The sequence below is a fragment of the Crocodylus siamensis genome, chromosome 4 (assembly GCF_052110815.1).
Source record: "Crocodylus siamensis isolate JL-2025a chromosome 4, ASM5211081v1, whole genome shotgun sequence".
NCBI classification, from domain to species: domain Eukaryota; kingdom Metazoa; phylum Chordata; order Crocodylia; family Crocodylidae; genus Crocodylus; species Crocodylus siamensis.
In genome coordinates this window covers 6341930-6368933 of record NC_143398.1, presented here as the reverse complement: position 1 = coordinate 6368933, position 27004 = coordinate 6341930, and the positions used below count along the sequence as shown (strand labels likewise).

Here is a 27004-nt window from a genome sequence, read left to right as displayed (position 1 = left end):
TCAGGTCATTTCTGTATGAGCCACTATGGGGCTGACTCCATCTGGGATGCTTGAAGTAACCTGCCCTAGGTTTAAGTGTGGAGGAGCAGTGCAAGGGGCTGATCAAGGTAGGTGCTGTGTCCTTGCTGCTTCTTCTCATGTTGACCTCAAGAGCCATTCGGGATCCATGGTGGCTCTTTGCCTTCAAATGCCTCCTGGACACCCCATGCACCTCACTCAGGTGCTTTCAACCATAGGCTCACAAGCACTCTGCCCACCCGAGTTTCATGACTCCACTCCACCCACATTACTTATTTCCCACAGACTAAACACCATGCTACCTCAGAGCCAGGTTTCTTGGAAGACTGCCCCACTGCCTATTAGCACCTGAAGCTGGAAACCTGGTCCCTGGGTATCACAGCAGTGAACGGGCTTTGCCGGTGAAAAGTTACACACCTGCTAATGTTTGTTACCTGGTAGCAAAATGGAGAAGCTCCCATTTGCAAAGCTCATTAAAAACCACCTGGAAGGACTCCTTGAAGAAATCAAGGCAGAGCAAGAACCATTCACTCCTGCCTTGGACATGTCAAGTTGCTCCCAGATTCACTGCAGATGAGAAACATGGGTCTCATTACCAATTTAGCACAAGATGCTCCTAAAACAAAAAAAAGGTCTGGAATCATCATAGACTCTATTCCTGATTGCACTGAGACTAGAGACGGAAGCACAGGAGGTAGCAATCGTTGATGCAAACATGTTCCCTGCAATAAGCAGCACCAAATCTGCCCTTCACAGAAGCAACCTGGATGTACACAGCACATTTCAAGATGGAAACCGTGAGTCTGTGCTCGGAGGCTCAGCAGACTTAGAGAGGCAGAAGCAGCCACTGCAGTCGAGAAGAGAAGAGCCAAGGGTTACCCTAGGAAATGAATGGCAAGTAAGTTTTAGATTAATAGGACTTGCCCGAGTCGGTGCCTACCCTGAGAAACTCACTCCTCCAGAACATGAGCATGATAAAACCCACCAACATGTGGGTAAGGCTGGATCACTAGACAACAGCACTGCCATGGGCACAGATTTCAGACCACAGGACAGGGGCCTGGAAGGAGGAGCAGGAAGATTTTCTCCCTGCATCCCCAGCATAACACACTGGGGCTCAGGAGACCTGAGCCTACTCCCTTGCTCATCACAAGCTTCCCTGTTCACTCACCATGAATATAACAGTGGTTCCCTATCTTATAGGGGTGCAGCCAGGATAAAGGCATGAAAAGCCAGGAGAGAGAATAGTCCTAGTAACATAACATCTGGATAAGTGCCACATAGAGGCAGTATGTACAGCAACATGCGCAATAAAGCTCTGACTTTATTGGGGTCTCTAGGGTTGGAGTGCTGTTGTAGCTTGGCCAGCATCTCTCTCTACTATATAGCTAGCCCAAGAAAATATATCACCCACAGAAGTTGACACATCAGTCAGAGGTTTCAAACCTGGGCGCTATGTTTCCTTCTCTCCTTTGCTTTGCATTGGCTTCCTTCTCATATGCAAATATTAAATCCTGGAGCCAATTAAGAGTGCGATTTATTTCTTAGAAAGGGAATGGATCCATCTCTCTTTTATAGGAAGCAGACACTTCCGCTTTGTTAAATTTAAAAATAAAAATCCACTTGGGAAAAAAAAAAGGCCACCACATTATCAGGAGGTGTTTAAAATGCAGCAAGCAGGTTTTAAGTGTTCCCGAGAAACTCTCCTGTCAAATAGACTTGGGGGCCGGGAGGTTAAAACACAACCATCATAACCTTTATTACTTCATTTTTGTGAAGCCATTAACTGCAGGAGGGACCACAGATGTGCCACAGAGCCAGCAACTGGAGTGAAATTCAATACCCACATCAGAATCTAATTTATGACCAACCTGCTGGGAGGGGGTGGGGGAAAAAGCTGGAGAGTGACATTTCTGCATGTCAGGGCGGCCACAGATTGCAAGATGCACGGGGTTGAGAGAGGGAAATGTGCATTAAAGAAGGCTTTCCCAGCCCCCTTCTCACACACGAGCACAACTGGGACAGATGTGGATGGGGAACTCTGCTGTAGGTCAATGGGTTTCTGAGTTCCTCGCTGTCTGAGGGAGCAGCAGCATATCGGAGAGGGCCAGGCTGAATGGATTTGTATTCAGACTGCAGTAGCATTAGAGGACTCAGCAAAGACTCGCTGTGTTAGATGCTGTACATCTGCACAAAGTGTGGTCATAGGGATGAGTTAAGACAGAAGGATGGCTTGCTATGCATCAGCTGCTCAGCAGTAACTCTCCCACATGTCTACTCTAACACTCAATAAGCTGAAGCTAAATGTGGGGACCATACCCCTGAAAAAAACAGCTGCACATTACCACTTTTTAACATCCACTTACTGCAGGGTGGAGCAGACCCATGAAAGAGACACCACGGATGAGCTGCTGTCTTACCCTCTTTAAGATGGGATGAATTGCACATGTCCATCCCCACAGCTAGAGACCCAGATACCCTGTCTTGAGCAAGTCACAAAGACAGGCTGGTAGGAGTAGAAACACAATGGGAAACAGAGTGAGAGAAAGGGAAAGTGATGTGCCCATGGCTACATAGGAAGTCAGTGGCAGAGCCAGGACTCACATCTCCTGAGTCTCGATCCAATGCTCCATTCGCTATCTTCCAGTGCTGCTTTCCGGCCCCTCTGCCAGCCTCTGTCTTCTCCATTGACCTCCATTCAACCCCCCTGCCCTTGGAACTGTGAACTCCCCTCTCTTTGGATCATAATACATTCCTCGGTGCAGAGACAGAGGGATTTATGTGCCGACACATGCAGCAGTCCTGAGGCAGGATGTTCCAGTTACTTGGATGGGTTTAGAAGCAGAAAAGCCCAGACGATGCAAGGCAAGCCTGTCCTCCTGGCTCCACAGGAAAACATAAGGGCTGGAAATCTCTCTAGTAAGGCTCTATCTAATGAAGGGTTTCCACCCCAGACTTGTGCAACCAAATCCAGCCATGGTGGAAATAGGTAAATTGGTGTAATTCCCTTTGGCTGTGACAGCTCAACCTGCTTAGACAGTGGATTAATCTGGTCTCACTGTTTAGACCATCGTTAGCCTCAGCTGCGATACACAGCACTCAGCACCTTCAACGGAGGGCCCCATGCACTTTCATAGGGTGCATCAGAATTATTAACTCTGCCTCCTCCCCTGCCCTTTTAAACACATGACTCAGAATCAGGGGATTTGCCCAAGGTCACCCAGTGAGTCAGTGGCACAGCTGGGAACAGCAGTCAGACCCTGTGACTCATTCGGTTTATTCACAAAGTCAGGTCTGAGCTAAAATCCTGGCTCTGAACCTGTTCAAAGCCACACCAAGATTGGGGGGGAGGGGGGGAAGGTGCAGAGGCAGCAGTCATTTAAACTCCAGTCTCAGGTTTGCAAACTGATATAGGCAATGCTCTATTAAACTTGGAGGTGGGAAACGGGACACAGTAGCCAGTAAGGATTCACGCAGGAAAATAAAATGCAACCAAAGCCTAGCTTGGCTCCTGCACAAAACCAAGCAGCAGCTAATGGAGTCACCTGCCACCATCAGGACAAGCAGAAGTCAGTCACGTCAGTGCCTGCCAGAGCATCCCTGGCACGGGCAAGGGGCCTGATGGCAGGGATATATTTAGTGCCAATGACATCATCGCTCTTAACGGGGCCTGCCGGCTGCACAGAGCATAAGGGCAGCGTTTCCGTTCCAAGGTCAAGCTCAAGCCTTTAGGAAAAAAGTGCCTGAGATTTCCGTAACAGGGAAGAGAACAGCACAGCAGCCTACTGGATCACAGGATGCGAGAAAGATGGAGGTGGGGGACTGGGTCAAGATGAAAAGCAAGGAGTTGAGGGGGGAATATAATATTGAAAAGGTATTCTATATTACATGATGTATTATACATATTCTGTTTTATTTCTTTATGATGTTATAGTTGATAAATTATCTGCTCACGTGCTACGGACATTGCAGTACAGAGGTATAACATGTTTCTTGCAGGGTTGTTGGAGCCGTGTTGGTCTAAGGACTTAGGCAGGTGAGGTTCTTTGGATAGACATGATATCTTTTATTAGACCAACTAAATAGTTGGGAAAAAAGTTCTTTGCAAGGCTTCTTTACTATTTATTCCATCCAGGAAGAGCACACACCAACTGCAACTGCCTCCTCAGTTTGACGAAGGGTATTTATCCCCGAAAGCTTACAAAGAAGAATTTTTCCAACTATTTAAGCTGGACTAATAAAAGATACCAGATTTACCCAAAGAGCAAGCTTTTGGGCACAAACACCCTTTGTCAGGCATACAGAGACTCTCCTGGTGTAATGTGTTTGTCACTACTTAGGCTTTTATAGGCGTCCCTGTCGCTTGCTCCCATCGCCATTTCCATTTTTACAGCCTGGGTACAATTCAGAGGCTTCCACTCTAAAAAAATCACGGCCCCCCTGTGCTGCGCCTAAGGGAAAATCTTTGCTAGCAGTACAGGGCATAGGCCACACAGCTGAAGCATTCAGATTCCCCCACCCAGCTGATGACAGGGCTGTTGCAAAGTCACCCCCAGAAAAATATTTCATTAATCAAACATGTCCTTCCACCCTTTGGGCTGGATGGCCATTTTTGCCAACCGTGATTCGTACTAGTTGCCACCTTCAATCATCAACATCACAAGTCAGGCCCACCAAAGAGTTGAGACCAGCTTATCAATTATAGCAGTTTTTTAAAATAGTGCATCTCGTCAGGGTGGGGGGGGGTTTGTTTTGTGTTATTTTTTTCACATTCTGCTTTTTGAGCCTGTTGAGATCATGCTTTCAATTTTTTTCCACTGCAGTCAGGAAGATGAGAAACTGCTTTCTCGTCCCTGTTAAATACAACCAGAAACTCACATCATCCCATGATTCCCAGAGCTGGGGCTTTAAGCAAAGCACCAGCTATTTTGAGACTCTCATTCACACCATGAGAACTGGTAACCATTGAATGACTCCTTCTGGACTGTGAAATCTAACTGGTCAGCTCTAACCTTCCCTTCTCCGCATCCATTAGTCCAATGATCATCCAAATTATACATGAATTTAGACTTGCAAAATTCTACATTATCCCCAGCAAAAACTATTTGTTTTTGAGGGCAAGCAAACTTTGGTCATTTTTCTGCCTTAGCATCACCTAGTGCAATAAAGGCTGCCTGAACAGATTTTGTTGGCCAAGCCAGTCTATTTTCATGACAAATTTTGAAGCCGCTGTTATACACTCATATATTATATCTACAAACAGACATTACAGAGACAGCAAACCCTTTTGGGACCACTGCTGTCTTGGGCTTAGTGATTATACAGCACCCAGTATTGTTATACTAGGCCCGATCCTGCCTGGGGCTTCTGGCTGTTAATATAACAGAGGCCTGATTTAGGAACAGATGTTGTACCCAAAGATCTGTGCCAGTTAGGCATGCAATTATTTTTTACCATTATAACTAAAGCAGTGCAATGCCCATCACGTGGAACCAATTATGCTGGTTTAAAGGTGTCTGATGCCAGGTTGGCGTGATACCCTCCCACACAGCAAGCTGCTTGCTATCTATCCACCTACAACCCTCCCATAAAAGAAATGGTTTTGTTCGCTGCTGTATTCTGGTACTTTGCTAAAAAGGGCACTCAGGTAAGTTCAACCCTCAGACTTCAAGGCCATTAAAAAAGCTAACCCTACAGAAAATAACCTCACAAGATACTGCATTTTTCCATTTAACATGTGCTAAGAGGAAAATAATGATGTAGATGAAGAACTGGGTAGTGAATAGTAAATTCACCCCAAAAATACCATTTTGGGGGAATTGAAACTGCTTACAAATCCAGGTCGGATTCAGGGAACCGTTTCCTCTGGGGAAAAAGAAAGAGAGGGAGATAGATCTTGAAAAATCTCAAAATGCTTCAACTTCCTTGGGTTTGAAATGGCATTACTTTGTTTTGAAACACGTAAAGGTGTATTTAAAAATAAAAGAAAGAAAAAAGTGCCCGCTCACCTGAAAAATTTGGAGCAGCCCAGAACAAAATGTTTGGACTTTTTTAGTTTGATCCAAAAAAAAAAGAAAGTTTCCATTTCAATTTGGCCAGAACTGCGATTGCTGTCTGCTCCCCACCCCGATAACCACCAGCCTTGCTTAGCACCAGATTGGAAAACCCATTCTTTGCACAGCTTTCAAACAGCCAGCCGGCGAAGGCAAACGCAGTGCACTGACGGAGCGCCTGTGGCTGATGGAGAGGTCCTATCTGAAGAGTGGGGAAAAATGCACTGGCAACCACAGCATGTACTTATTTTCCACGGTTACGTCTGTCATCAATACGTTCCCCCCAACTCCAAAGAGATCAACTGATCTTGCACGAAATATCGCAGAAAAATCAGCCAAAACCTGTGAGTCGTGACTGACGGATTGCAGCACTGAAGTGCACCCACCCCATCCGATATCACCGGCAACAACTACCCGCCTGATCCCCCAGTGGGGGACAAACAAGGCAAATGCAGGGAGATTTGCACGCGGCCACGGCACAGTGTTTAATTCGATTCCATCTGAAAAGTTAATATAATGAGATCCCTGCCAGCTTCAGTGATAACCTTTCCCCAACAGCTCTGGAATTTATCGTCGGCCGGCAGCGCAGAGAAGTTCCGGGAAGTCCCGAGGAAGGCAGGCTCCAAAGTACGAGCAGAAATGGCAGCAAGAGGCAGCGTGGATACTGGAGGCGTCTCAGGAGTAAAAGTGGTTGCATGTACAGGATCCGTGCCAGAGAGCCGGGGGGGAGCTGCTGCATGCGTAGCATGGAGCTGCCGTACAAGCAAGGGGGAGCTTTTGCAAAGCACCGTGGTTCCTTCAAGAGATGAAGAGCCCATTTTCCAGAGGAATCCAGAGGACTTGGGCTCTTAAAGAAGCTTTACCCTAAGCATAAGTGCACAGTGCAGGGTAAAGTAATCCCCAAAGAGCTCTGGACCACAGTGACTATACTGCTTTTAGTGGCCAGGCCAGCTCAGGGACCTCTGCACCTCACTACAGTGTAGACATAGTCGAGATCAGGGGTGCTCAACCCCAGATCTGTGTCACATGGCCCATCAGGTTCACCAGGAGTCTGAAAATTTGGCAGTAGGGGAGGGATGGGGAGCCCCACATGGTCTTGCCCACTAGATTGGGCATGCGAGGCCCAATCCTGGCATGCAGAGCCAGGCAGAAGCAGCACACAGGCCAGCGTGGCACCCGATCCGGGCACAGGGAGCCTAGGGGAGACAACACAGGGCCTGATCCTGACTCACAGGGCCTGCAAGACCAGCCCCCCACCCCTCGTGCAACTCATGGGGCTCAAAAGCTGAGCATCACTGATCTAAATAATAGGCGACTATGCCAATGAGCAAGGCTGGCAAACACTTATCTTTTCGTGGGGACGTTATTTCACTCACCATGGGAATGCAGGCATTTTTAAGCAACACAGCCGCTCCTGACAACACTGCTTAAAGCACATTATGTATTACCCTAGCTCACTTCTGCTCCTGACAGCTTGAGGCTGAGGGGCTGCAGGCTAGGTTTTTTGGTGGTCGGGGTCGATCTCTGCCCACGGTGTCTGCATCAGAGCTGGCTGCAGAAGTCCTGCCAGACCCTTGGTCTGTCAGATGACACAGCTCAGACAAAACTCAACGTGCTTTGCAAAACAGCATCAGCTCTGCTGAACTTCTGTTCGGGGAGAAAACCAGGGGGGTGAAGTTTTGACCCAACGTTAGAACAGAGCCGTATCATCCTGCCTGAACGTCATCCTGTCCAGCCTGAGCATTTCAGAAGCTGGCATGTGGCTAGTTTGCAGTAGGGCACAAAACCAAACCAGCCAAGTCAAAAGGAAACATTCCCAATGATTAACATTCCCAATGTCGCTTGCAATATTTCCCTTCCCGTAAAAAACTGAAATTCAGCTTTCATTCCCAATCAGAGCCAAGATAAATGTCACGGTCCCAAAAACTTTAGTAAAATGCAGCTGCCGTCCTCTCCACAGGCCTAAGGTGGCCATATGTGACCACAGCTCATAACAATTCTTGAATGGTTATAGGCAAATTAAAACGGTTTCCCTCCTTACCACCCCCTCTCCCAAAATAAGGTACAATGTAAATGCAAAGCACTCTCCCTACTCTAGAGTCACTCACTGTGTGGACGTTCTCATTCAGGAATAAGCAGGCCTTTTTCTAGTTTCGCTTAATCCACTTCCAAAGAGGATTAAACTAATTCAGAACACGGCACTCTTATTCCAGATTAATGCTGCCCACACATGGAATTATTCCAGGAAAAGCTAACCCATTTACAGACAAATCCAAAATTAGGAAGGAAATCCTCTGAGCTACAAGATGTTAATTGCCGGGACTGTAATCTCTAGGAAGCAGGTCGTAGCAAAGAACAATCCAGGAGACTTGTAGGGAAGGCCCTGGCTGCTGCAGGGATCCCCCTTTCACCTGCAGTCCAGACAGGGAACATCTCAGCAACTATGGAAATCTCCCTTTCTCTGCACATAAAATGAGGACTCTCCTGCAATGGTAATTAAGTGTAATTCAGCGGCGTGTTATGTACAGGAGGTCAAATGAGGCTGATCCTATGGTCCCTTCTAGCCTTAAATACTGTGAATAATGGGTGCTCTAGCTCTTCACTATGGTCCATAGATGGTATCATAATGCAAACACAACTCAAGAGCAATGCAAAGACCCTCAGTGGGATCGGCTTAGGTTCAGTATAGTACTGAGGGCATGTCCAGCATCTCTATCTTACACTGGTGCACTGGGTCTGTGCAAAGCACTGCCTCCTGCCCCACTTCCAGCAGCTTCTCCATTGCCCTTGGAGATCTCCCATCTGTGCACTGATCCAGCTCAACCTTATGTCACTTAGGAGACTGGCAAGCACTGCAGCACAGGCTGCTAGGACTAATAACCAAACACTAAGGACCACACAGAGACGTACTTAGGAGCAACGCAGCTAAGTGCTTTTCTGAATGAAAGCCCAGCGGCCCACCCGAAACATGAGCAAAACCAGAGGATGCAAGTGCGGAAAGTGCCGTTTGAGCACAGCAATTTCTGGCCGCAACAGGGCACGGTCCTCAAGAAGGGTCAGGACGGAGGTTCAGTTTTGATTAACAGTCCAGCCTTGAAACTCCCCATCTGCACCCTCAGCAGGCAATTATAGGTTTACTAATTTCATCAAGGGGCAGAGAGCTGATGCACTAGCTTATGGCTTCGCTTAAAAGGGGTTAAAGGGCACGGCTGTGGTTTGGAAGCCCAAGTTTTTCCTACCTTAAGGGAAAGAATCATTAGAGCAATGAAACAGATCCCCCCAAGGTCTGCAAGCATTCCTCCTCCCCAGCCCCTTCCTTCCCCTCCCCGATATCACTCCAAAATTTCAGCACTGCTCAGTTCTGCAGGGGCCACAACTAAAGCCACAAATATTTCATGCTCCTTGCTGCCGTGCTTTGGCAGCAGCACTCCTGAGAAATGACACCGAGCCCCACAGAGCTGCAGCAACACCAATGTGAGGCTGATGAGGAATAATGAAGGCTGCCCAGCTGAAGTTGTTAACCTCCCCCTCCCCCCCCCCAAAAAAAATTAAATCCTGCTACAGTCTCCCCTTAAATAAAGAGCGTGCACTGTCTGCAAAGTAAGTGCACCAACTTGCATTAGGTAGCAGAGTCGGCAAGCTGCCAGAGAGCCTGTCCTCAGGGCAAAAGCATCCTTGCCACGGAGCAATCGCGGCCTGTGTAGCACCGGGGAGACTGGGGGCGCAGGGTGGAGAGAGGGAGACTTTGCACGAGCTCAGGCTGACAGTCACCGAGCCTAACAAGGCGAGGCACACTGCTTTTCCCCTTTTAATTAAAAGTCTGCTCATAAATCAAACTGCATGTTCCTGGGCTTCAGGTGTCAACAGGGAGAAAGGCGTTCCCTTTCAATAGCCTGGGGTCCGCTTCTACAACCTGCCGTCCCTGCTCAGGTAACGCATGCAATTACATTTTGTTGTTTCCTGGGGCTCTCAAACAGACCTGGAAGGAAGGAAAATGCACCGGGCTGAGGTTAGCAGCTCTGCTCCTGCGGGCATGTGCATTTGCGAGGTGCTTCCTGACTAATTCGCCAATGCCCTTTCCAAGCGGCCAACATGCATTTGAATGTCACACGCACACCCAGCCCTCTTCCTGGGACCTTCACCCACTCAGCGCAATGGGAGGGGCTGTAATGTTCCTCGCACGCACTGCCTTTATAAAGGGTAAGAGTAAGGTTTCCAGGTGGGAAGGCACCTCACAGCACTTTCTGCATGAGACAGACAGGAGCCTTATAGGGACGGTTGCTGCAAAAGCCAGGATCCCAAAGGACTCACTTGTGCCCACAGCAGCCACCTGTCCTGGTAGCACGCGCATCTGAGACCTTGTCATGGTAGGATGGAAGCTACTTATGGGTGACAGCAAGTGAGATTCAGATCCAAAGACAATCTCAAACCTCAGTGAAACCAGTGGATGTGCTCCACAGCCTCCTTCAAGCTCAATGCAGAGAGATCAAGCTCCCTGGTAGCATTAAACTAGTAGCAGACAATGGTAGATGGGGGCAGCAGAAAGTGCCAGGCTGTATAGCAGGGCAGAGCAGAGCCATATGGGACTGAGGGGCTTCCCCAGTTGCAGATGGAGGGGCTGGGGGCTAAGGGTGCAGGCTGAGCCTGTCGGGAGTTAAAAAGGTAAGAGAAGAAATTATGAGTGTGATGCTGCAAGGAAGCAGAGAGACGGAGCTTGTGGGCCTCAGGGCTCACCAGAGTGGCAGACAGGGATTTCTGCCTGCTGCTGCTGTTCAGAGGAAAAGGACTTTATACACAATTTTATAAAAAGATTAGACCAGGAATATACCTGACTCATTGTGGATTCTCCTCCTCATGGAAAGAGCCATACACAGCAGGACTGAGGCCAAAGGGGTAACAGCAATTTGCATTTCTGTGGAGCCCTCCCCAGAATGACTGCTAACCACCAGGGGCAAACCTTACTGCAACCCAGGAAGCAGGGAGATAGTATTACCTAAGTTTTGCAGATGAGGAAACCGAGGCACAAACGGGAGGCTATAACTTCCAGTCTCCCAGCACCCCCATCGGCACCTGCAAGTGCATCATTGCCTGGTGCTGAACAGAGCCAGAAATCCTCCGCTCTGTCCGAGGCCACATGTCGCCTTCAGCTTCTTCCAGGTCAAGAGCCAGGGCAGGGCCTTCAGAGGGGGATTTTCCTGCAGCAGTATCTGCAGCTCGCCGGAGCCTGGACCAGGGATGAGGGACCAGGTCAAGGAGCGATGACACACGCAGGGCAGAGAGCAGCAGGGACACGGGGAAGCGGCACCTGGGCCAGGTAGGGGCACAGCACAGTCCCTGCTGGCAAAGGGAGAAAGGCGCCTCATTGTGGCCTGGCTCCTATTCCAACCAGCTCCCTGAGAAGGGACAAAGCCTAATCAAGTATGCAAATGATGGACTATCTGGAGAAAGAGGGAAGAGAAAAACCAAGCTAGAGACTGTGCGTTGAACAAGCCTCTGAAACAACAGAGTGGGTGGAAGGCTCCTTCTTTTGATAAAATTCTTTCAAAAGATTACATTAAGGCAAAACTAATTAGGAGAATCACACTTAAGCTGACTTCCCGTAAGAAGGGTCAGCCGGCGAGACGCATTCAAATGAAAGGCAGATGCAAAAGGCACTTAGAGAGCTAACGGGAAAGTCATTATCCCAGGCACGGGGAGGGGGAGAGGAGAGAAAGAGAGACAAGAGCCCACTCTTTTGGCTGGGATGTCCATCTGGGCATTAGATGGAGCGTTTGACAGCTAAATAGCCCCACTCAGTCATCAGGGGATGGCAGGAGTGGCAGAGGAAGAACTGAGCTGATTACTTAATGTCTCATCAAGCAACAACGGCAGGAGGAAAAGCACAGTGCAGGGACCACTGACCTAGTGGCACCTTCGCTCTTGCAGGGACCCCATGCAGCCCGGGCTGTCATTACCACTACCCTGCACAGTGATGCAACGTGTGGGAGCTTGACCTCCCAGCTATGGCACACGGCCCCTACCTGCCCCAAGGAGCTGTGGCATTCAGGGCCACGGCAAGCTTGGCAGCCTTCAGCACATGGCCCACAGCAAGCTGTAGGCACAACACTTTCATCTTCCAGCAAAGGAGCCAGAAGCGGTACGTGCCCAGCTGCCCCTGCCCTGCCTGGCACCCTGCTTACTCCAAAGCAGCACGGGGCATCCTGGTGGTACTGTGGCCTGCCCCCCAGGCACTAGCCGTGTGACAACTCCGGCTGAAGGGGCTGACATGCAGCCAAAAGTGCAAAGGGGCGTGCTGAAGTCAGCCCTTGCTGCTCTCTCCGCTGTCAGCCCCTTTGATTCTGCTGTGTCTTCCAGGCTGGTTTTCTACTTCAAATCCAAATGCCTGGTGCAGCCCTGGCGACGCAGCCGCCCAACGCCACCGCTTTGAAGTACAGATTGGATCTGCAGGGATTAGAAAGTCATTTGCAAATCTCATTCCATGGTCACGAGACCTCATCTCCACCTACACGCTGAGATGCTTCGAAGTCACCGCCGGAGACAAACAGCGGCACCCGTGAGAGACGGCCACGCCACAGGAGCACCCTCCATCACAGCACCCTGATTGCAGAAGGGCGCCATAGCACCAGGGGGAGTGGAGAAAGGGGCATGCGAGTGCTCTGTGCCGGGAAAATCAATTAGTTTTGCTGGAAGATGGTTTTTGCTGGGAAACGTAACCCCCCATAGCAGGTAGAGGCAGCTCTTTCTGCTATGCTCAGTACCATGGGGAACTCTAGACAGCGCTGTAGCATGTTGCAGCCGCAAGACCTAACTAGGATCCATTCACCAGTCACTGCACTGCAGGATACATGAGACACCAAAGAAGCCCCTTCCTCATCGACCCCACTTCCAGGAATTAAAAGGCTGGCCACTGGCCACCCTCCGCTCCCAAAATAGAAGGGACTGGATAGCAAGGTCGGGGGGGCCTCCTATCTCGGGCCTTTCACTGCAGCCATCATCATCACAGCACCTTAATGCCATGCACTGCTTGGTCACATTGAGGTCAAGTCGCAATGCTGACATTACCTAATGCTTGCTATTGTGCCAACCCCGCAGCCCCAGAAACTGGCACAAAAACAAGGGGGAGTTCCCATTTTTCTATAGGAAATCGTAGGGGTTAGGGTCACAAGCCAACAGGCCAAGGGAGGAAACAGTTAAGAGATAAAGGAACATTGGAACAAGGAGCAACCGTCTCAAGTTGCAGCAAGGGAAGTTTAAGTTAGATATTGGGAAAAATGTTTTCACTAGGAGCGCAGTAAAGCACTGGAACAGGCTACCTCGAGAGGTTGTGGACTCTCCATCCTTAGAGGTTTCTAAAACCCGGGTAGACAAAGCCTACACAAGAGGAGTGCACCGCGGAGTGGGATCTCTGGCTCCACAGTATGCTATTGTGTACGGCCGCCCAGGTATCATGTGCAGGCTCCTCTTTCCCCTCCTTACTCCAGCCTCATGCTTCCTCTTCCTTTTTCCCTGTGCCCCAGGTATGAGGGAGGTGCTAGGAACTGCAGTCCAAATTAGCACTTGTCACAGCTCCGCAGACTGCTGCTACACCCACCTGCTGTTACATGCATTGCTCAGTACAACATTACATGGGCGAAGCTAAAGAGTCTCACTCCACTTCTTAGTAGGTAGCTCTTCATTTAAACCCTGCCATCAGCACCAGCTGGGCTCCTTTCTTAGGGAATTCAGCACAAGCAGTGTGGCCTGAATGGGCCGTGCATGCTGAACCAGACAGTACAGACAGAGAAAAAGCCCAAGGTTGAATCGATACGGTCTTTGCAGGTTAATTGGATTAAACTGAAACAGAATTGAACAAACATTTACCTTTGATCCAGGAAATGCAGCCACATGCCTGCAGTGGCTCAGGCCAGAAGCCCAGGGGCGCTAGAGCACAGTTCTGGCTGTATGTTCATTTCCTCTTCCTGCTGCCCCTGAGGTCTCTGGGATTTTCAGTCCAGAATTACCGGAACAGGATTCTGCAGGATTGCTCATCACTTTCTCTTCCGGCTTCCAGGTACCTCTGGGATTTGGAGTTCACAGTTGCAGCCAGCAGTACGTTTGAGTAGGGGAAGGGGTGTTTAACCCCCCTCCCTAGCCCCAGACCTCAACTGGTGTTTGCCTGGGGTGGGGGGCATTATCCCCCCCCCACCCATAGACTGGGCCGCATCCCCATCAGGGTTTCCCCTTTGTTAGCCAGGCCTCACTGCTCCAGCTAGGGAGCAGAGGAGTGCGGCCAACCCTGCTCTCTGGAGCAGACAGCACAATCAGCCCAGGACTGCAAAGCATGCTGGGATTCTGGGGGACTGTGATTTAACTTGAACCAGGAAGGGGCCTGGTACAGAAGTTTCATAAACCGATTTGACCTAAATCAGTTAAGTCTGATCCTACATTCAACCAGGTTTATCTTACACCAGTTTCAGCCATCTTGAAACTAGGTAATGTGCACTGAGCTTCTGTTCTGTTACAAGTTTAAACCAGTTTCTGATGACTCAAACTGGTTTGTGTGTAATTTCTGTCCCTAGGCCTGCCGGGTACGTCCCACACAACTGAACTACAAGTGTTCAGACATGGTCCTGCCAGAGGCAGGAGTGAAACATGTTGGCAGGGATCTCTTAAGTATAGCACTCTACCTGTTTGGAGGAAAAACAGAGAACTCTGGTCCCTATAAGTATCCCACACCAGCGAAGAAAACAGCAGCTCCCAGCCCCATGACCACTGAGCAGACGGCTAAGGCTTCACGCAGTTCTGGAGGGATGGGCGAAGCCAACCTGCCAGCAGAAAACTCCTCTTCCTTATCTCCAGTGCAGTCAAGTCCATTCACAAAAACCCTCCTCACTTTCATGAGCCAGACTCCTTCCAAGCAGGAGGTGGAGAAGGAAGTTTTTTCTCCCCGCCGTCATCTCACCTCGTGGGGAGTTAGTTGTCTACCGCAAAATAACCTCCAGGGAATATCAGAACCAGGCAGGACTCCTCATCCCCTGCGTGTTCCCAAACCTGATCCCCTGGAGAACAGCGAGGGCTCAGCGTGTTCCCTTGCACTTACCAGACACCCGCATGAAAAACCAGGGGCTCTTTTTTCAGCTCCGGCCATCTGGGTAGGAACCGCACCAAGGTGGAAAGGAACAAACAGCTCTCTCTCCTCTCGCCACGCGCTGCTTTTGTATTCTGCAGCCGTGCGGCCCAATTACACCAACCCACACACAGCCACCACCACCACTCTCTCTTCGGCTGTGTTTTCCCCCTCTCCAATGCTTATTTATCCTGGTAAACTGTTTGTGCATAAATAAATCTATTATTCCCCTGACTAAGGCACGGTGCCCAATTACATCCCGGCTTTGATGAGGGTTGGGGAGAAACGGAGAGGGATAGTCCTGCCGCTGGTGGGTGGTTAGACTAGGTGACCTCTGAAGGCCCCATCCAGACATGCTTGCCTGTGATTTTATTATTAGAAATGATTCCCAATGGGGATGAATCAACAGGGCCTGTCCTATAGAGCAAACCTCCTGCTCATGCCCTTCTCTTGGGATACCACAGCTGCAAGGTGGTGACACTTGGACACTGCAGTCTTGCAGTGTTGTAAAGTCCTCACACCCTTGTTGAGATGACTTGAGTCCCCTGCTGACCCCTACAAGGGCTGCACATGCAAGGCGGGATTGGGAGCTTTGGACTCTGCAATCCCGGAGCATCTTCCAGTCCCTCCCCTTCAAAACAGAGCTATGGGAACAGCTCTGGGTTGCCACTAATCTAGACACCCCTGTGCCATTTCAGCTGCTTCTTCCCTGTCTGTCCTACAGCACTTCCCAACTGGAGAAGCCATGACTGCTGAAGATCCTGGTAATGCCACCCCCTTGGGTCACAAGCTAGCAACAACTCCTTTCCCCGCCTCTTAAAAAAATGGCCTGCTGTTCCATTTTGGCACCCAGATATCAGCCCTGTGGGTGAAATGTGTGGCACCAGTGGTGCTCCCGTCTGATGATGGGTGGGAGGCAGGCACTTACTCTTCAACTTAGTTAGCCGCAGCATGCCACTGGGACAAACCCAGAACTGTGCATTCAACCCCTCTGGAGGACTGGGAAGAAACGTCTCACTCTAAATAGGCTCGGTGGCTTTTGTCCTGGACGGGACCCTCGACTTTTAGGATCCTACTTTCCCTATTATCCTTGGGACAGGCAAAATATTTCTTGCAGCAGTTCAGGATAAGGCAGTGATAGATTTTTTAAAAAGCCACCAATGTCCACACATTGCCCATACTTAGGACAAAAGCAAATGCTGAGCACAGATTTCAGAACTCTCAGATCCGAACCTAAACCCTCACCCCTCAACATGAGCCAAACATTTACTGCAGACTCTGACAATCCCTGGGGCCATCTCCAGCTGACGGCGTTTGATATCAAAAGCGACAGTCATAGGACATAAAAGGTAACGGGTCAGTATTTAGGCCAATTCTTCCTGCAAGAAGTCTTGACAGAAAATACACACAACACACACGTACTCGCACACAAAATCTTCCTCTGAAATACTTTTACTCGAAAAGGCCTTGCTTCCCATGGGACGCTTTAAGCCGGTTCTAAACAGGAACATTTGTTTCCAAGCTGACAAACATTTGGGGGTTATTACCTTACCACTGTTTCCCTTTTTCACGGTTTAAAAACCTGGAACAAAACAATATTTTCAAGCCAATTCCAAAGCATATCTTTTGGTTAAAAATCCTGGGGGGCGCGCAGAAACTTTCAGCAGAACTGACATTCTCCCACTAAAAAAGTCTGGTTTCAACTAAACTGTTTGTCAGCCACAAAAAATGTTTCTGCCCCCAAAATAGCGAACAGCCATGCCTCCCGGCTGCATAACTAAGGCATGCTTAAATAGGATGTGGAGAGCAGTTCTGACCACTACCCACTGGCAGATAATGATGATAAATCAGATAGTCACGCTTGGTAAGAAAAGGAGTCTGAAAACACAGTAGCTGAGATCCCCTGCGAGACAGCATCAGCTATACCGCAGTAGTCCATTAGCCCTCTACCGCCACTCCGGAGAAGAGCTGAGCATTTAATCCATGCTGTGAGCAGAGACAAGAGAGGTAAAACTACATAAAGCAGAGATCTAAATAGTCTAGAGGAAACTTTGGCTTACTTAGGTAACTGGTTTGCAAGAGGCACAAATAGTAGTACTAACTACACTACTTTCCAATACGTCCAGGGTTTGCTATATACAGACCAGGAAAAAACAGAGCCTGGAAGTAACCAAAATGAGTACAACCCAAATAAACCCTCAAGAAAGCAATATGCTTTGGGAACTAGAAAGGAGACCAGTAATAATTCTGCCTGGGAATTTTCCGCCTACGGCCCTTGACGCAATATGTCCTGTAGAGGAGTGTCGGTGCTGGCCATTGCAACGCAGCCACCTCTGGAGTGCAACGTGGCAATGAAACAATGGCATGCAGCAATGCTAAACAGCTCAAGGCAAGAATGGCAGCACAGCACCCCAGCCAACAGCAACAGCAGGAAGCAATTATAGACTTTGGGATCCCACCGCAGCCCCAGAAGTGAAATATTTCTTCTGAAAAGCACCACAAAAGCTTTAATGACCACAGGCAGTCAGGACTCAGGGCTCGTATCCCATCCAAGAATGCATGAGCTGCCTAGTTTAAATACTTATTATTATGACTCCCGCGGCTGTGTGTCTGACTGCTGCTTGCAGTGACTGGCGTGTTAATACTCCTGATGCTCCTCTGGGCAAGGGGAGTATTATCTCCATTCTGCAGATGGAGAAGTGAGGCCCAGGGAGATGCTGTGGCATGCCCAAGGTCACACAAGAAGCCTGTGGCAATGCAAGCATCGAACCTGGGCCTCCTAGTCCTGCACTATTCCTTTTCTCTCATCTCACATGGCCAGCAGAGCCGCTGGATCCGGCAAGCAGAGCTAGGAGCTTTGGCAGTAGAGGGCCTTGCCCTCTTGTTTTCCTACAGGTCAGTTTGCATTTTGCATCCTTCTTTTATATCATCTTTGATTTTACCTCACTCTCTTCCCTACCTCCCACCCCAGCATCCTTTATCTTAGTTTTCCCTTTTCTTTCTTCTCTGTTGTCTTGGTTACATGACCAGACTCCTGATATGCTACTAGCTTTCATTTTAATGATACGTTCTTGTAAAGCACAATATTTTACTTCTATTGCATGTGTCATTGGATAAATTCCTTTGACATGTATAACATTTGTGTATCAACCAACTGATATTGCTTTATGGCTGTGGGTACTTTGCAGGGCTCTCACGAATGGTGTGCATCAAGAACATGATATATGTTCTGTGTCTTTCATATAAAAAAAACATGCACGCACACTCATCAATAAAGCCTAGGCTGCAGAGAAAGAAGTCTACCCAAATAGTTTCTGCTCATTCCTAGCAGGAAACCCTTTAGTATCAACAAATACATAAAGTTCATGCCTTCAAGACAAGCAAATGTATGGAAAAATCTGTGACAACTGTCAGGGCTGACCCAGAAGTGCACTGGCAGAGAGCAACCAGCCTGTTGCAGGGGAAATAGTAATGAAATACCATCAGGTGCATACACACATACTAACTTTCTGAGAGTTAAGCCAACTTAACTTTTTAAGTTGACTTAACTGTCAGAGGATACACACGTATGTGGAACAGAGTCAAATTAAATGCAGAGCAAGACAATGCACCTTTGAGGTGGATTATCTTGAGTTGCATTAGTTAAGTCAAATAAGTCAACAAGATCGCTGCCAGCATGTCAAGGAGCTGCATGTGTGCATGTGCTGCTCCAACATGGCTTAAGTCACCTTGTTAAGTTGCCTTAGTACATGTGTGTGTGAACACAATTGCTAGGACCCAGCAGGAACCAGACAATATCAAACCCCTGGCCATGGTGACATGATTGAGTATTATCTCTCGCGAGAAACTATTCCAGACCCATAGGAGGTATTTTCTTAACCAACATAATAATCTAGCATTATACCAGCAAGATGGGCAAGCAGTTACAGCATCAATGGAAATATCCCTTTTAGCCTCTCCTCCTCCTCACTTCCTGATCTAGAACTCCAGTTGAATGCGAGAAACCTAAAAAGGTCCCAAAAGCTGCCAGAAACCAGGCAAAAAACTGAAGCTCTCAGGAAAGTCTAATAGCAGGGCTGAGGCCTTGCAACGCAGGGGAACGTCGTGTCTACACTAGCTCCCCAGCACTGCTGTCTGCTCCTGCTCACAAGACCCAGTCCTAGAAATATGGTAGTGAAGATGATCCACGGTAGGTCTCCAGCACTGTGGAGACTGAAATGTGAAGAGTGGCTGGATGGGCACCTGTGGATAAACTCCCCCACCATGTTTCGGGATTAGCAGCATGTGATCAGGAGGGCCGGGCGGGCTCGAGAGTGGGTTCTGCCATCCATGCCAGAGACGCAGGGTGATGCACCACTTTCCCAGATGAGGAGGGAAGGCAGCTGGTGTTCAAAGCTCAGAAGGGTCCCCAGGTGCAGGGCTGAAAAGGATGCAAGCAGTAGCACCGACAGGTTTCCCAGCAATGGGGAACATGGGATGAGAGGTATTCTTCAGGGATTGCTGGACCTGTTTCAGAAAGCCTGATATTAGCCAGGCCAAAACCAAGCAAAGAGCACAACCCCAGACAACGGCAGCATGGGGAAAGCTGTCTCAAAGCCCACTCAGATGGCAATCCCAGGATTGCTCTCACACCTCTACTCCCTATTAGCTACTGTAGACAGAACATTGTTCAGATTTAGCAACCATGAATAAAACCGCAGTTCTCCAAGGTTACCATCGGTGGTGCGGCTTCTCATTCTTTACCCTGTAAGGATGTCTCTGGTCACCACTGCACACAGTTAAAACCAAAGCTTTCCCAACCTGGATGTCCCTGTTTTCTGTTTTCTCCGGTAAAAAGGGATCAATTTCTAGAGCCCGTCACAAACCTACAAAGGACAAAAGAAATGGGCTTGTGCCTTCACTTGCTTTGCAAGATGCCTATAAAGGTCTCACAACGGGGAGAGGTGCGTGCCTTATGTTTCAGAAAAAAATTGTGATTTGAGCCTCTTTGGTTTCCTGATGGACTCCACGCACAGCCAGGAAACTAGACCGTCCACAATGACATCAGAGAGGATAGAAAGTACAACCTAGGGAAGGTAAATCGTAGGTGGTCACACACTCCTCTGCACACACACACACTCCCTTCTTGCAGGCTGTTTTTCTTTGCAAAGGGAATTGAACAGGAAGCAGCACAAGCTATGGCCCAAATCTCCAACCCCAACACTGAGCTTCTGAGGCTCCTCCCTGAGGACCGCTCAGCCCACATCCTACCTGGCCTCTTAGGGAACATCATCCCTGAGAGTATCTTCATTATAGTCTGGAGCAGCAACAGTCCCACCTGCAACACACGCTGTTTCACAGCAGGAACGTCCCTCAGGCCAAGTGTGCAGGCAAACACCGACAACGTTATGCAATGCTCTGGAGAGGGCACGGTGCCCATCTTTACCCTTGCAAGATCACGTGTACCAGGACTCGGTAGCTGAAGAACAAAATGCCTGCCAAAGCTACAGGTAAAAGTCCCTCAATCTCAGTTTTTGCCTTTTGAAGCCAAAGCTAATTGCCCCAAGTGACAAATTACAGCAGCTGTTGTAACATAAAGCTACAGCTAAGCCAGAGGCACGCACGGCTCACGTAGCAGGGCCAGAGTAACTTTGTGAGACGTAAGCCATGATATTCCAGAAAGGGTATTTATTTATATTAAGTTGGCCGTGGTTACCCAGTAAACACAATGCTTTTTACCATTCAGGCACAGCTCTTCTTTCTATTTTAGCATGAACGCCCAACCTGACCTAGATAGAGCAACCACAAAATCCACAGGCAGCTTGGGGCAAAGGCATATCTAGTCGCTCTGCTCCGATGAAGGAACATCTCCAAAACACGAGCTGTGTTTCTTAACAACCCCCACAACTCCAGTAAATTCTTTGTCCCCCAAAGCGCTCTGCTAGCTGACGATCAACCTCTCAACCAGACAGAGTCTGAACTTGAAAAAATTGCACTCGGATCAACATTGCACCATTGCACAAGAACAGGGGTAGTGAGATCCAGGCTTTGCTTTCAAACTTGTCCATCTTCTGACAGACTCTGCCTAAAGAGAAGGTCTTTTCACTCGCATGCATCTGCCTACACCTTTCGTTGCAGTCTCACCACCAGCAAAACAATAGAACTGATGAAAAACCGTGCACCCTAGCTAAAAAACCACATTCCTACTCATCTCAAGACAGCCGGCCTCCGGAGGGACCAGCAACACTGAGTCAGAGAGAAGGCCAGGATGGGCCGAGCCTACCTTTTTCAATTTGCCATTCTTGGTGCCCACGAAAGCCAGCGAGTGGTTCTTGTAGACATACGCGATCACCGACGTCATCCTGTCCCTGTCCTCAGTGAAGATGGGAAGGCCCCGCACCATCTCCGATACTCCCAGCGGAGCATTCATATCCAGGCCGCAGAAATTGTCGTCAATCGTTAACAGCTGTGAACAGGAGAAGAAAGTGTGAGCGCAGGGTCACTGAACATCAACACCGCTACAGACCACGGCTGTGCCGGGCACCGTACAAAACTGTAGGAGGAGATATTTCCTGGAGAGACAGACCGACAGAAAGAAAGGAAACGGAGGCACGAAGAGGTGAATCGAGTTGCCCAACATCCAGAACCAGGGGCAGGACCTAGGTCCTTCCGAAACACAGCACCTCATCCAGTGGGCCAGCCTTTTCCTATCTTTGTATCATTTCAGAACTAATAAGACCCCCATCACCACAAATGTCAACTCACCCATCCCCGGTGTGTGCCCATGAATCCCAAAATCGGGGCTTCTGGCCTCTACTCCCCCTCTGCCAGAAATCTTGGTCAAGCCATTGACGCTCCCTGACTCTTGGTTTTCTCAGGAGGAGATTACAAATGCTTAGCTACCCCACGGAGGATTGTGAGGATGAAGTCATTAGAGGCCAGATCCTATTCCACTGATCAGGCATCTGATCTGCCTTTCTCAAGCCCTTGACAATCACTTGTTTCTGTACCCACGCTGTCAACTTGGCCTTCATGCTTAAATCACAGAAAGCAGCGAGCAAGAGGGTGCACCCATTTGCTGTGGTCACCAGTTTCTCAGGGGCTCGACTGCGTTGGAATAGGATCATGCAAATAGGAAGAGTAGGAGCTGGCGCTAAGGGTTTCATTCCCCTTGAGTCCTCTGCAGGGAAAACTCATGACTGCTGTGACCTGTGCAAGGGCCTCCTGTTTGTGGGGGGAGATATGAAAAGTCCCAACAGCTTGATTAACTGAACATACGCACTAAGATTTACTGGGTCGCCACGTTCCCCCTTCCTGCACTTGAACTCATTTGGACTGCCAACAAAGAGGTCTTTGGTGGTGGAGCTCTGTCTGCAAGGGCCCAGAATGTGCAGCCATCAGAGAACAGCAACCACGGTGCAGGATTTTGGTATAGCTATTGCTCAGGTTTCTTGGATAGCGTGCCACGCACCTTCAGTGGAGCATGTGTATGCTGTAGCAGCAGACAGCATCCTACCCTACCTCTAGGCAGCATGGCTCAGTAGGTAGAGCAGTGGACAGGGACTGTGTAGATCCCCTCCCATGAGAGAGGTCCTGTCCTTCAGTGCCAATAGGGGCAATGGAGGCTTTTAGAGCTCTGCCAGGGCTGCCACCGTGAAGTCCAAACTGGTTGCCAGATACTACACAGCAAGAAGCATGAAGTCCTGGCTATGGCTCACATTTGCTAAGGCAGGGGCTGACTTCAATAGGTCCATTAGATGCTTAAAGTTAGGCAGATGCTGAAGTATTTTACAGGGCCAAGACTTACAAGATGTAATTAAGTGCAAAGTTAGATTATATCATTTTTGTAGGGCAACTTTTGCCACCTTCGTGCCACCATAAAATTTGTCACGGCAGTGCAAAGCACGAGCAAACAGGCGTCCATACTCCTTGTTGGACCGCAAACTGCTGCCACACAAAAGTCCATACCCCTTGTCGCACCACAAACTGTTGCCACACAAAGGTGGTGTCAAATTGTGCAGCTGATTAGCAGAGGACATCAGTTTATTTTACGGAAAGACAGCAAGGCAGCCCAGAACCCTTCACCCTCTCTACATACCCAACCCTATTTCAAAAGCATGCATGCCCATATAGTTTGCCTGTAAATTTTGCTACAAAAAGAAAGATGCTTATCTTGCTGGGGTGATCTGACCCCAGATGACTTCCTGCCCCTGGGGCAGGGGGGCTGGACCCAATGATGTTGCAAGGTCCCTTCCAGCCCTAATGTCTATGAAATCTTTGCATTAAGGGAGATATGCTGATATCAAAAGAAGAAGATATTTTGCTATAAAAGGAAAAGAGCTGCCCTGACTTGTTGTGGAAGTCACAAGGCAAGGACCATGTCTTCCGAGGTCAATCTGTCCCCCTGGGAACATGCTGTAGGAGGTTATGGGGCCAGTTCTGCACACCCTGAAACTTCCCGCATAAAATAGGGTCCCTCAAGCCCTGGGAGTACCGGCCTGGCTTTCCCCACTTAACAAGATGCCCCCCATGTGTCGCAGCACAGCTGATCTGCTTCATTCGGCACTGTCTGCATCATTTCACTTCTACTCTTAGAGCAGTCACCTATGGCCACAACCACAATAGTCGCTTGGACTCCCATTCTCCTGCCTACGTTTGTAGCTTACAAACTGCTCCTTGCTTAAGCTCACAAGCAATATATGCCTCGAGTCGATCGGCTTTGTTCTCACCTGCAAATTAATGTGGGCAAAAAGTTACAAGCACCTAAGATTCACGAGAGAAGGAGGCACTGGGAAGCTCTGGCCTGCAGGAATTGTTAGCATCTGAGCTATACCTTCAATACTAAATAAAGCAGTAAGAAAACAATTACAGGCCAAAGCTCCAGATCCCAAGCACCCACTGGTGGACATTTCAGGTTGGATATACATGGCAAAACTCACAACACTCAACTGATCCAAGGGGTCACATCACTGCACTTGGCAATTAACCTGCAGAATAAAATGAGGCAGAACAGCATTGTGACAAATAGTAGGATATGAACAAAGGCTGGATTGATTGTCCAAATATACACAGTCCCACTTGTGTTTCAGGGCCGCTTCCTGCCTGAAGTCAAGAAGAAAAAAGAAAAACCTGAGTTGGTTATTTAACACTTTCTGACATGGCTTCGGAAACATTTGGTGCTGATTATTGTCAGAGATAGGGCAGTCAGTTAGATCGGGTGTAGCCTGGCCATCGTTATATCCCATGATTCAGAACAGCACCAAAAGTCACGCAAAGGCTGGCCCAGTTTGACCAGAAACCTCAGAGAACATTTGAGTCATTGCAATTGGTGTCCCACATATTTAACAAAACCAAGCGTGCATCTAGCCTGATGTAATCATCATCAGACAGACATTGAGAAAAACTGATTTCAGATCCAAGGCAAAAAAATATGCGCTACCTTTCTGGTATGGGGAGAAACCCCTCCTTTCTCTTCTTATGGCCTCAAAGGGGGAAAAAAAGGTGCATTTCACTACAAAAAAATAAAAGAGGGGTGCATTCATGGGAACACAGAACCCAGTACATGACACCTACCCAAACTATCAGACATGACAGTAGCTGAGCACTTGAGGTGAACATTGGGCATCCTTTACCAGGGCTATCCTGCCCTTGTGTCAAAAGTATCCATACAGGTCATTCATTAATCTCCCCGCAGTAAACCCTGACCTCTCTAGCTCATCAGCTGTAAGGCCAGGAAGGCTTAATAAGATCACACGGTTTGACTTCCTGAATGACGCAGGTCCTCGAATCTTATCTCACAATTCCTACTCAAATTTGCGGCTTGACATCCTGGAAAGGGCCCAGACCTAATAATCTGACCGCTGCGGCTTATTTCCTTCTGGTTGAGGCCAGGTCTGGCTTTGCACCGGCATCAGGGTGAATTTGTGGTTTTCTGCAACGAGATGTAAAAGGCAGCAAAAGGGATTTCAGCAGCGATGCTCACGCCTTCTCCCGGACAGCGAAGTTCCTGCTACCCCCGGACAGACGACGCTCAGGGGCCGAGGTGCCCCACAATATTCCCTAGCCTTCAAAACCACAGAAAAATCACATTTTCCCCCCGTAGGCTATTCAGTCTCTTTCTGTGCTGCAACTGCCAACAAGACAACAATGCAGGCAGCTGTCTCCTCTAGGAACCAGGTTGAGGGCAGCAAGGGCCACTCCAACTGGAAATTATTTTCATCTCATGTGATCCTGTCTTGGAGATCAACTGCAGAAATGGCAGTAGGAAGCCTTCCATTTAGCATCACCTGGCCCTTTTGCAGCTGTTGCATTCACAGCAAATGCCCAAGTAAGGGAAAGCCAAGTCCTTTAGTCAGGAAGAACATTAATGCAGGCTTAGATTTGTGATGGAGGGGTTACAAGTCCAAGTGTAGGTTTATTTTCTATTTCAGACACTCCTACAGACCATATAGAGCTGCCAGGCTGAAGGTTCGGGGGTCTTCTTGCTTAAGCTCTTGGTATGAACCCCTTTGCAGAAGAGAAGTGGAGGCTACTGCATTCATGCAATGGGGATGCCAGATGCTCTCGCGTAGCTGCTGGATCAGTTAGGCCACTTGAGAGGCAGCTCCAGGACCAGGATCAAGGCTTTTCAGTTTTTGTTCTCCTCATTAGTTCAAAACTACATTACGCTGCAGAGGCTGTGTGGATGGGAAGATGATCTGAGTGATGAGGGAGATGTGGGCTGAGAGACCGGGAGAAGGGGGCTCCATACCTGCCTCCGACATACCTCACTTCTCCTCTCCCCATGAGAAACCCCTGCTTGAAACATGGGGGAAAAAGTAAAGCTTGCCAAAGTGACAGAGGGTCTTGGAAGCAATCTAGATCCTCGCTCTCTCCACCCTCAACAGATCTGACATTTCCATGGGAAGTACCTGGCAGTTTCTGAGACCGACTTAGCCTTGAAGCAGTCCCAGCTGCCTCCCTGGCTTCAGACTGAGGGGCGTTGGCAGAACACTTGAGGAAAACCACCCTGCCTCTGCTTGGATGGTCCCCTTCCTGTGAGGCGATCAGCAGAGGGCTTAGGTTTCATAAGGATATAAGTACCCATGCCCTGGGTCAGCCCATGGGGCCACCTAGCCCTGTGTCCTGTCTCCCATGGGTGCAGAGAACGGATACCACAAGACGGAGCAGGCACGCAGGGCCTGTCCAGACTGATCCGTCCCCTACCCCCCCCCCCCCGGTTTGCAGCATTCAGTGGCCTAAAATGTGCTAATCTACCCTCTTGACCTACCCACATGAGGCTGGGATACCCCCAGCAATACCCCCAGCTACTGCTACGTGTGTCGGGAGGGGTTTTAAGCCGTCCTCAAAGGCATCGCATGTTGGTTGCAGCCAAGGCTGGGGATTCTGACAGGGCTGTGCCAGTGCCCCTGGGCTTCATGGCTCGAGTTTGGGCTGGGACTTCAACCCGGAGGTTCCTGGCTAGAGGGTCTTGTCCCTCCATTCGGGGTGAGACCGATCGCCACATTTGGGGTCAGGAGGGAATTTTAGCCCAGATTGGTGTGGACTGTGGGGGGTTTTGCCTTCCTCTGTACACATTCACAATCTTTACCGTAGGATCAAGACATTGGCCACTGTTGTCCCCCTGCTTTACGTGTGGCAGGTTAGGGTGTTATGTTTTCTGTTGTGTCAGGGCTGACTGTGTAGTTTGGCTACGAGGTTAGAAAATGGATTTGAATAGGATGGTTTGGATAGGGATGAGCCTCCCTCAGGCAGCGGGTTGGTCTAGATGACCTCCGAAGGTCCCTTTCAGCCCTGCTTCTCTGTGACGCTACAACCCATGCGCCACCATGGCCAAGCGTTACATCCG

The 27004-nt window shown here is 49.1% G+C and overlaps 1 protein-coding gene across 1 annotated transcript in view; it reads right to left on the bottom strand.

Annotated features, from left to right (window-relative positions):
• Positions 1-27004, bottom strand: part of PLXNA4 (plexin A4) — a 533592-nt gene that overhangs the window by 462562 nt on the left and 44026 nt on the right. Inside the window, exon 3 of the mRNA XM_090041550.1 lies at positions 21440-21622. Coding sequence (XP_089897676.1) covers positions 21440-21622 — 183 coding nt within the window. The remainder of the gene's footprint in view (positions 1-21439; positions 21623-27004) is intronic.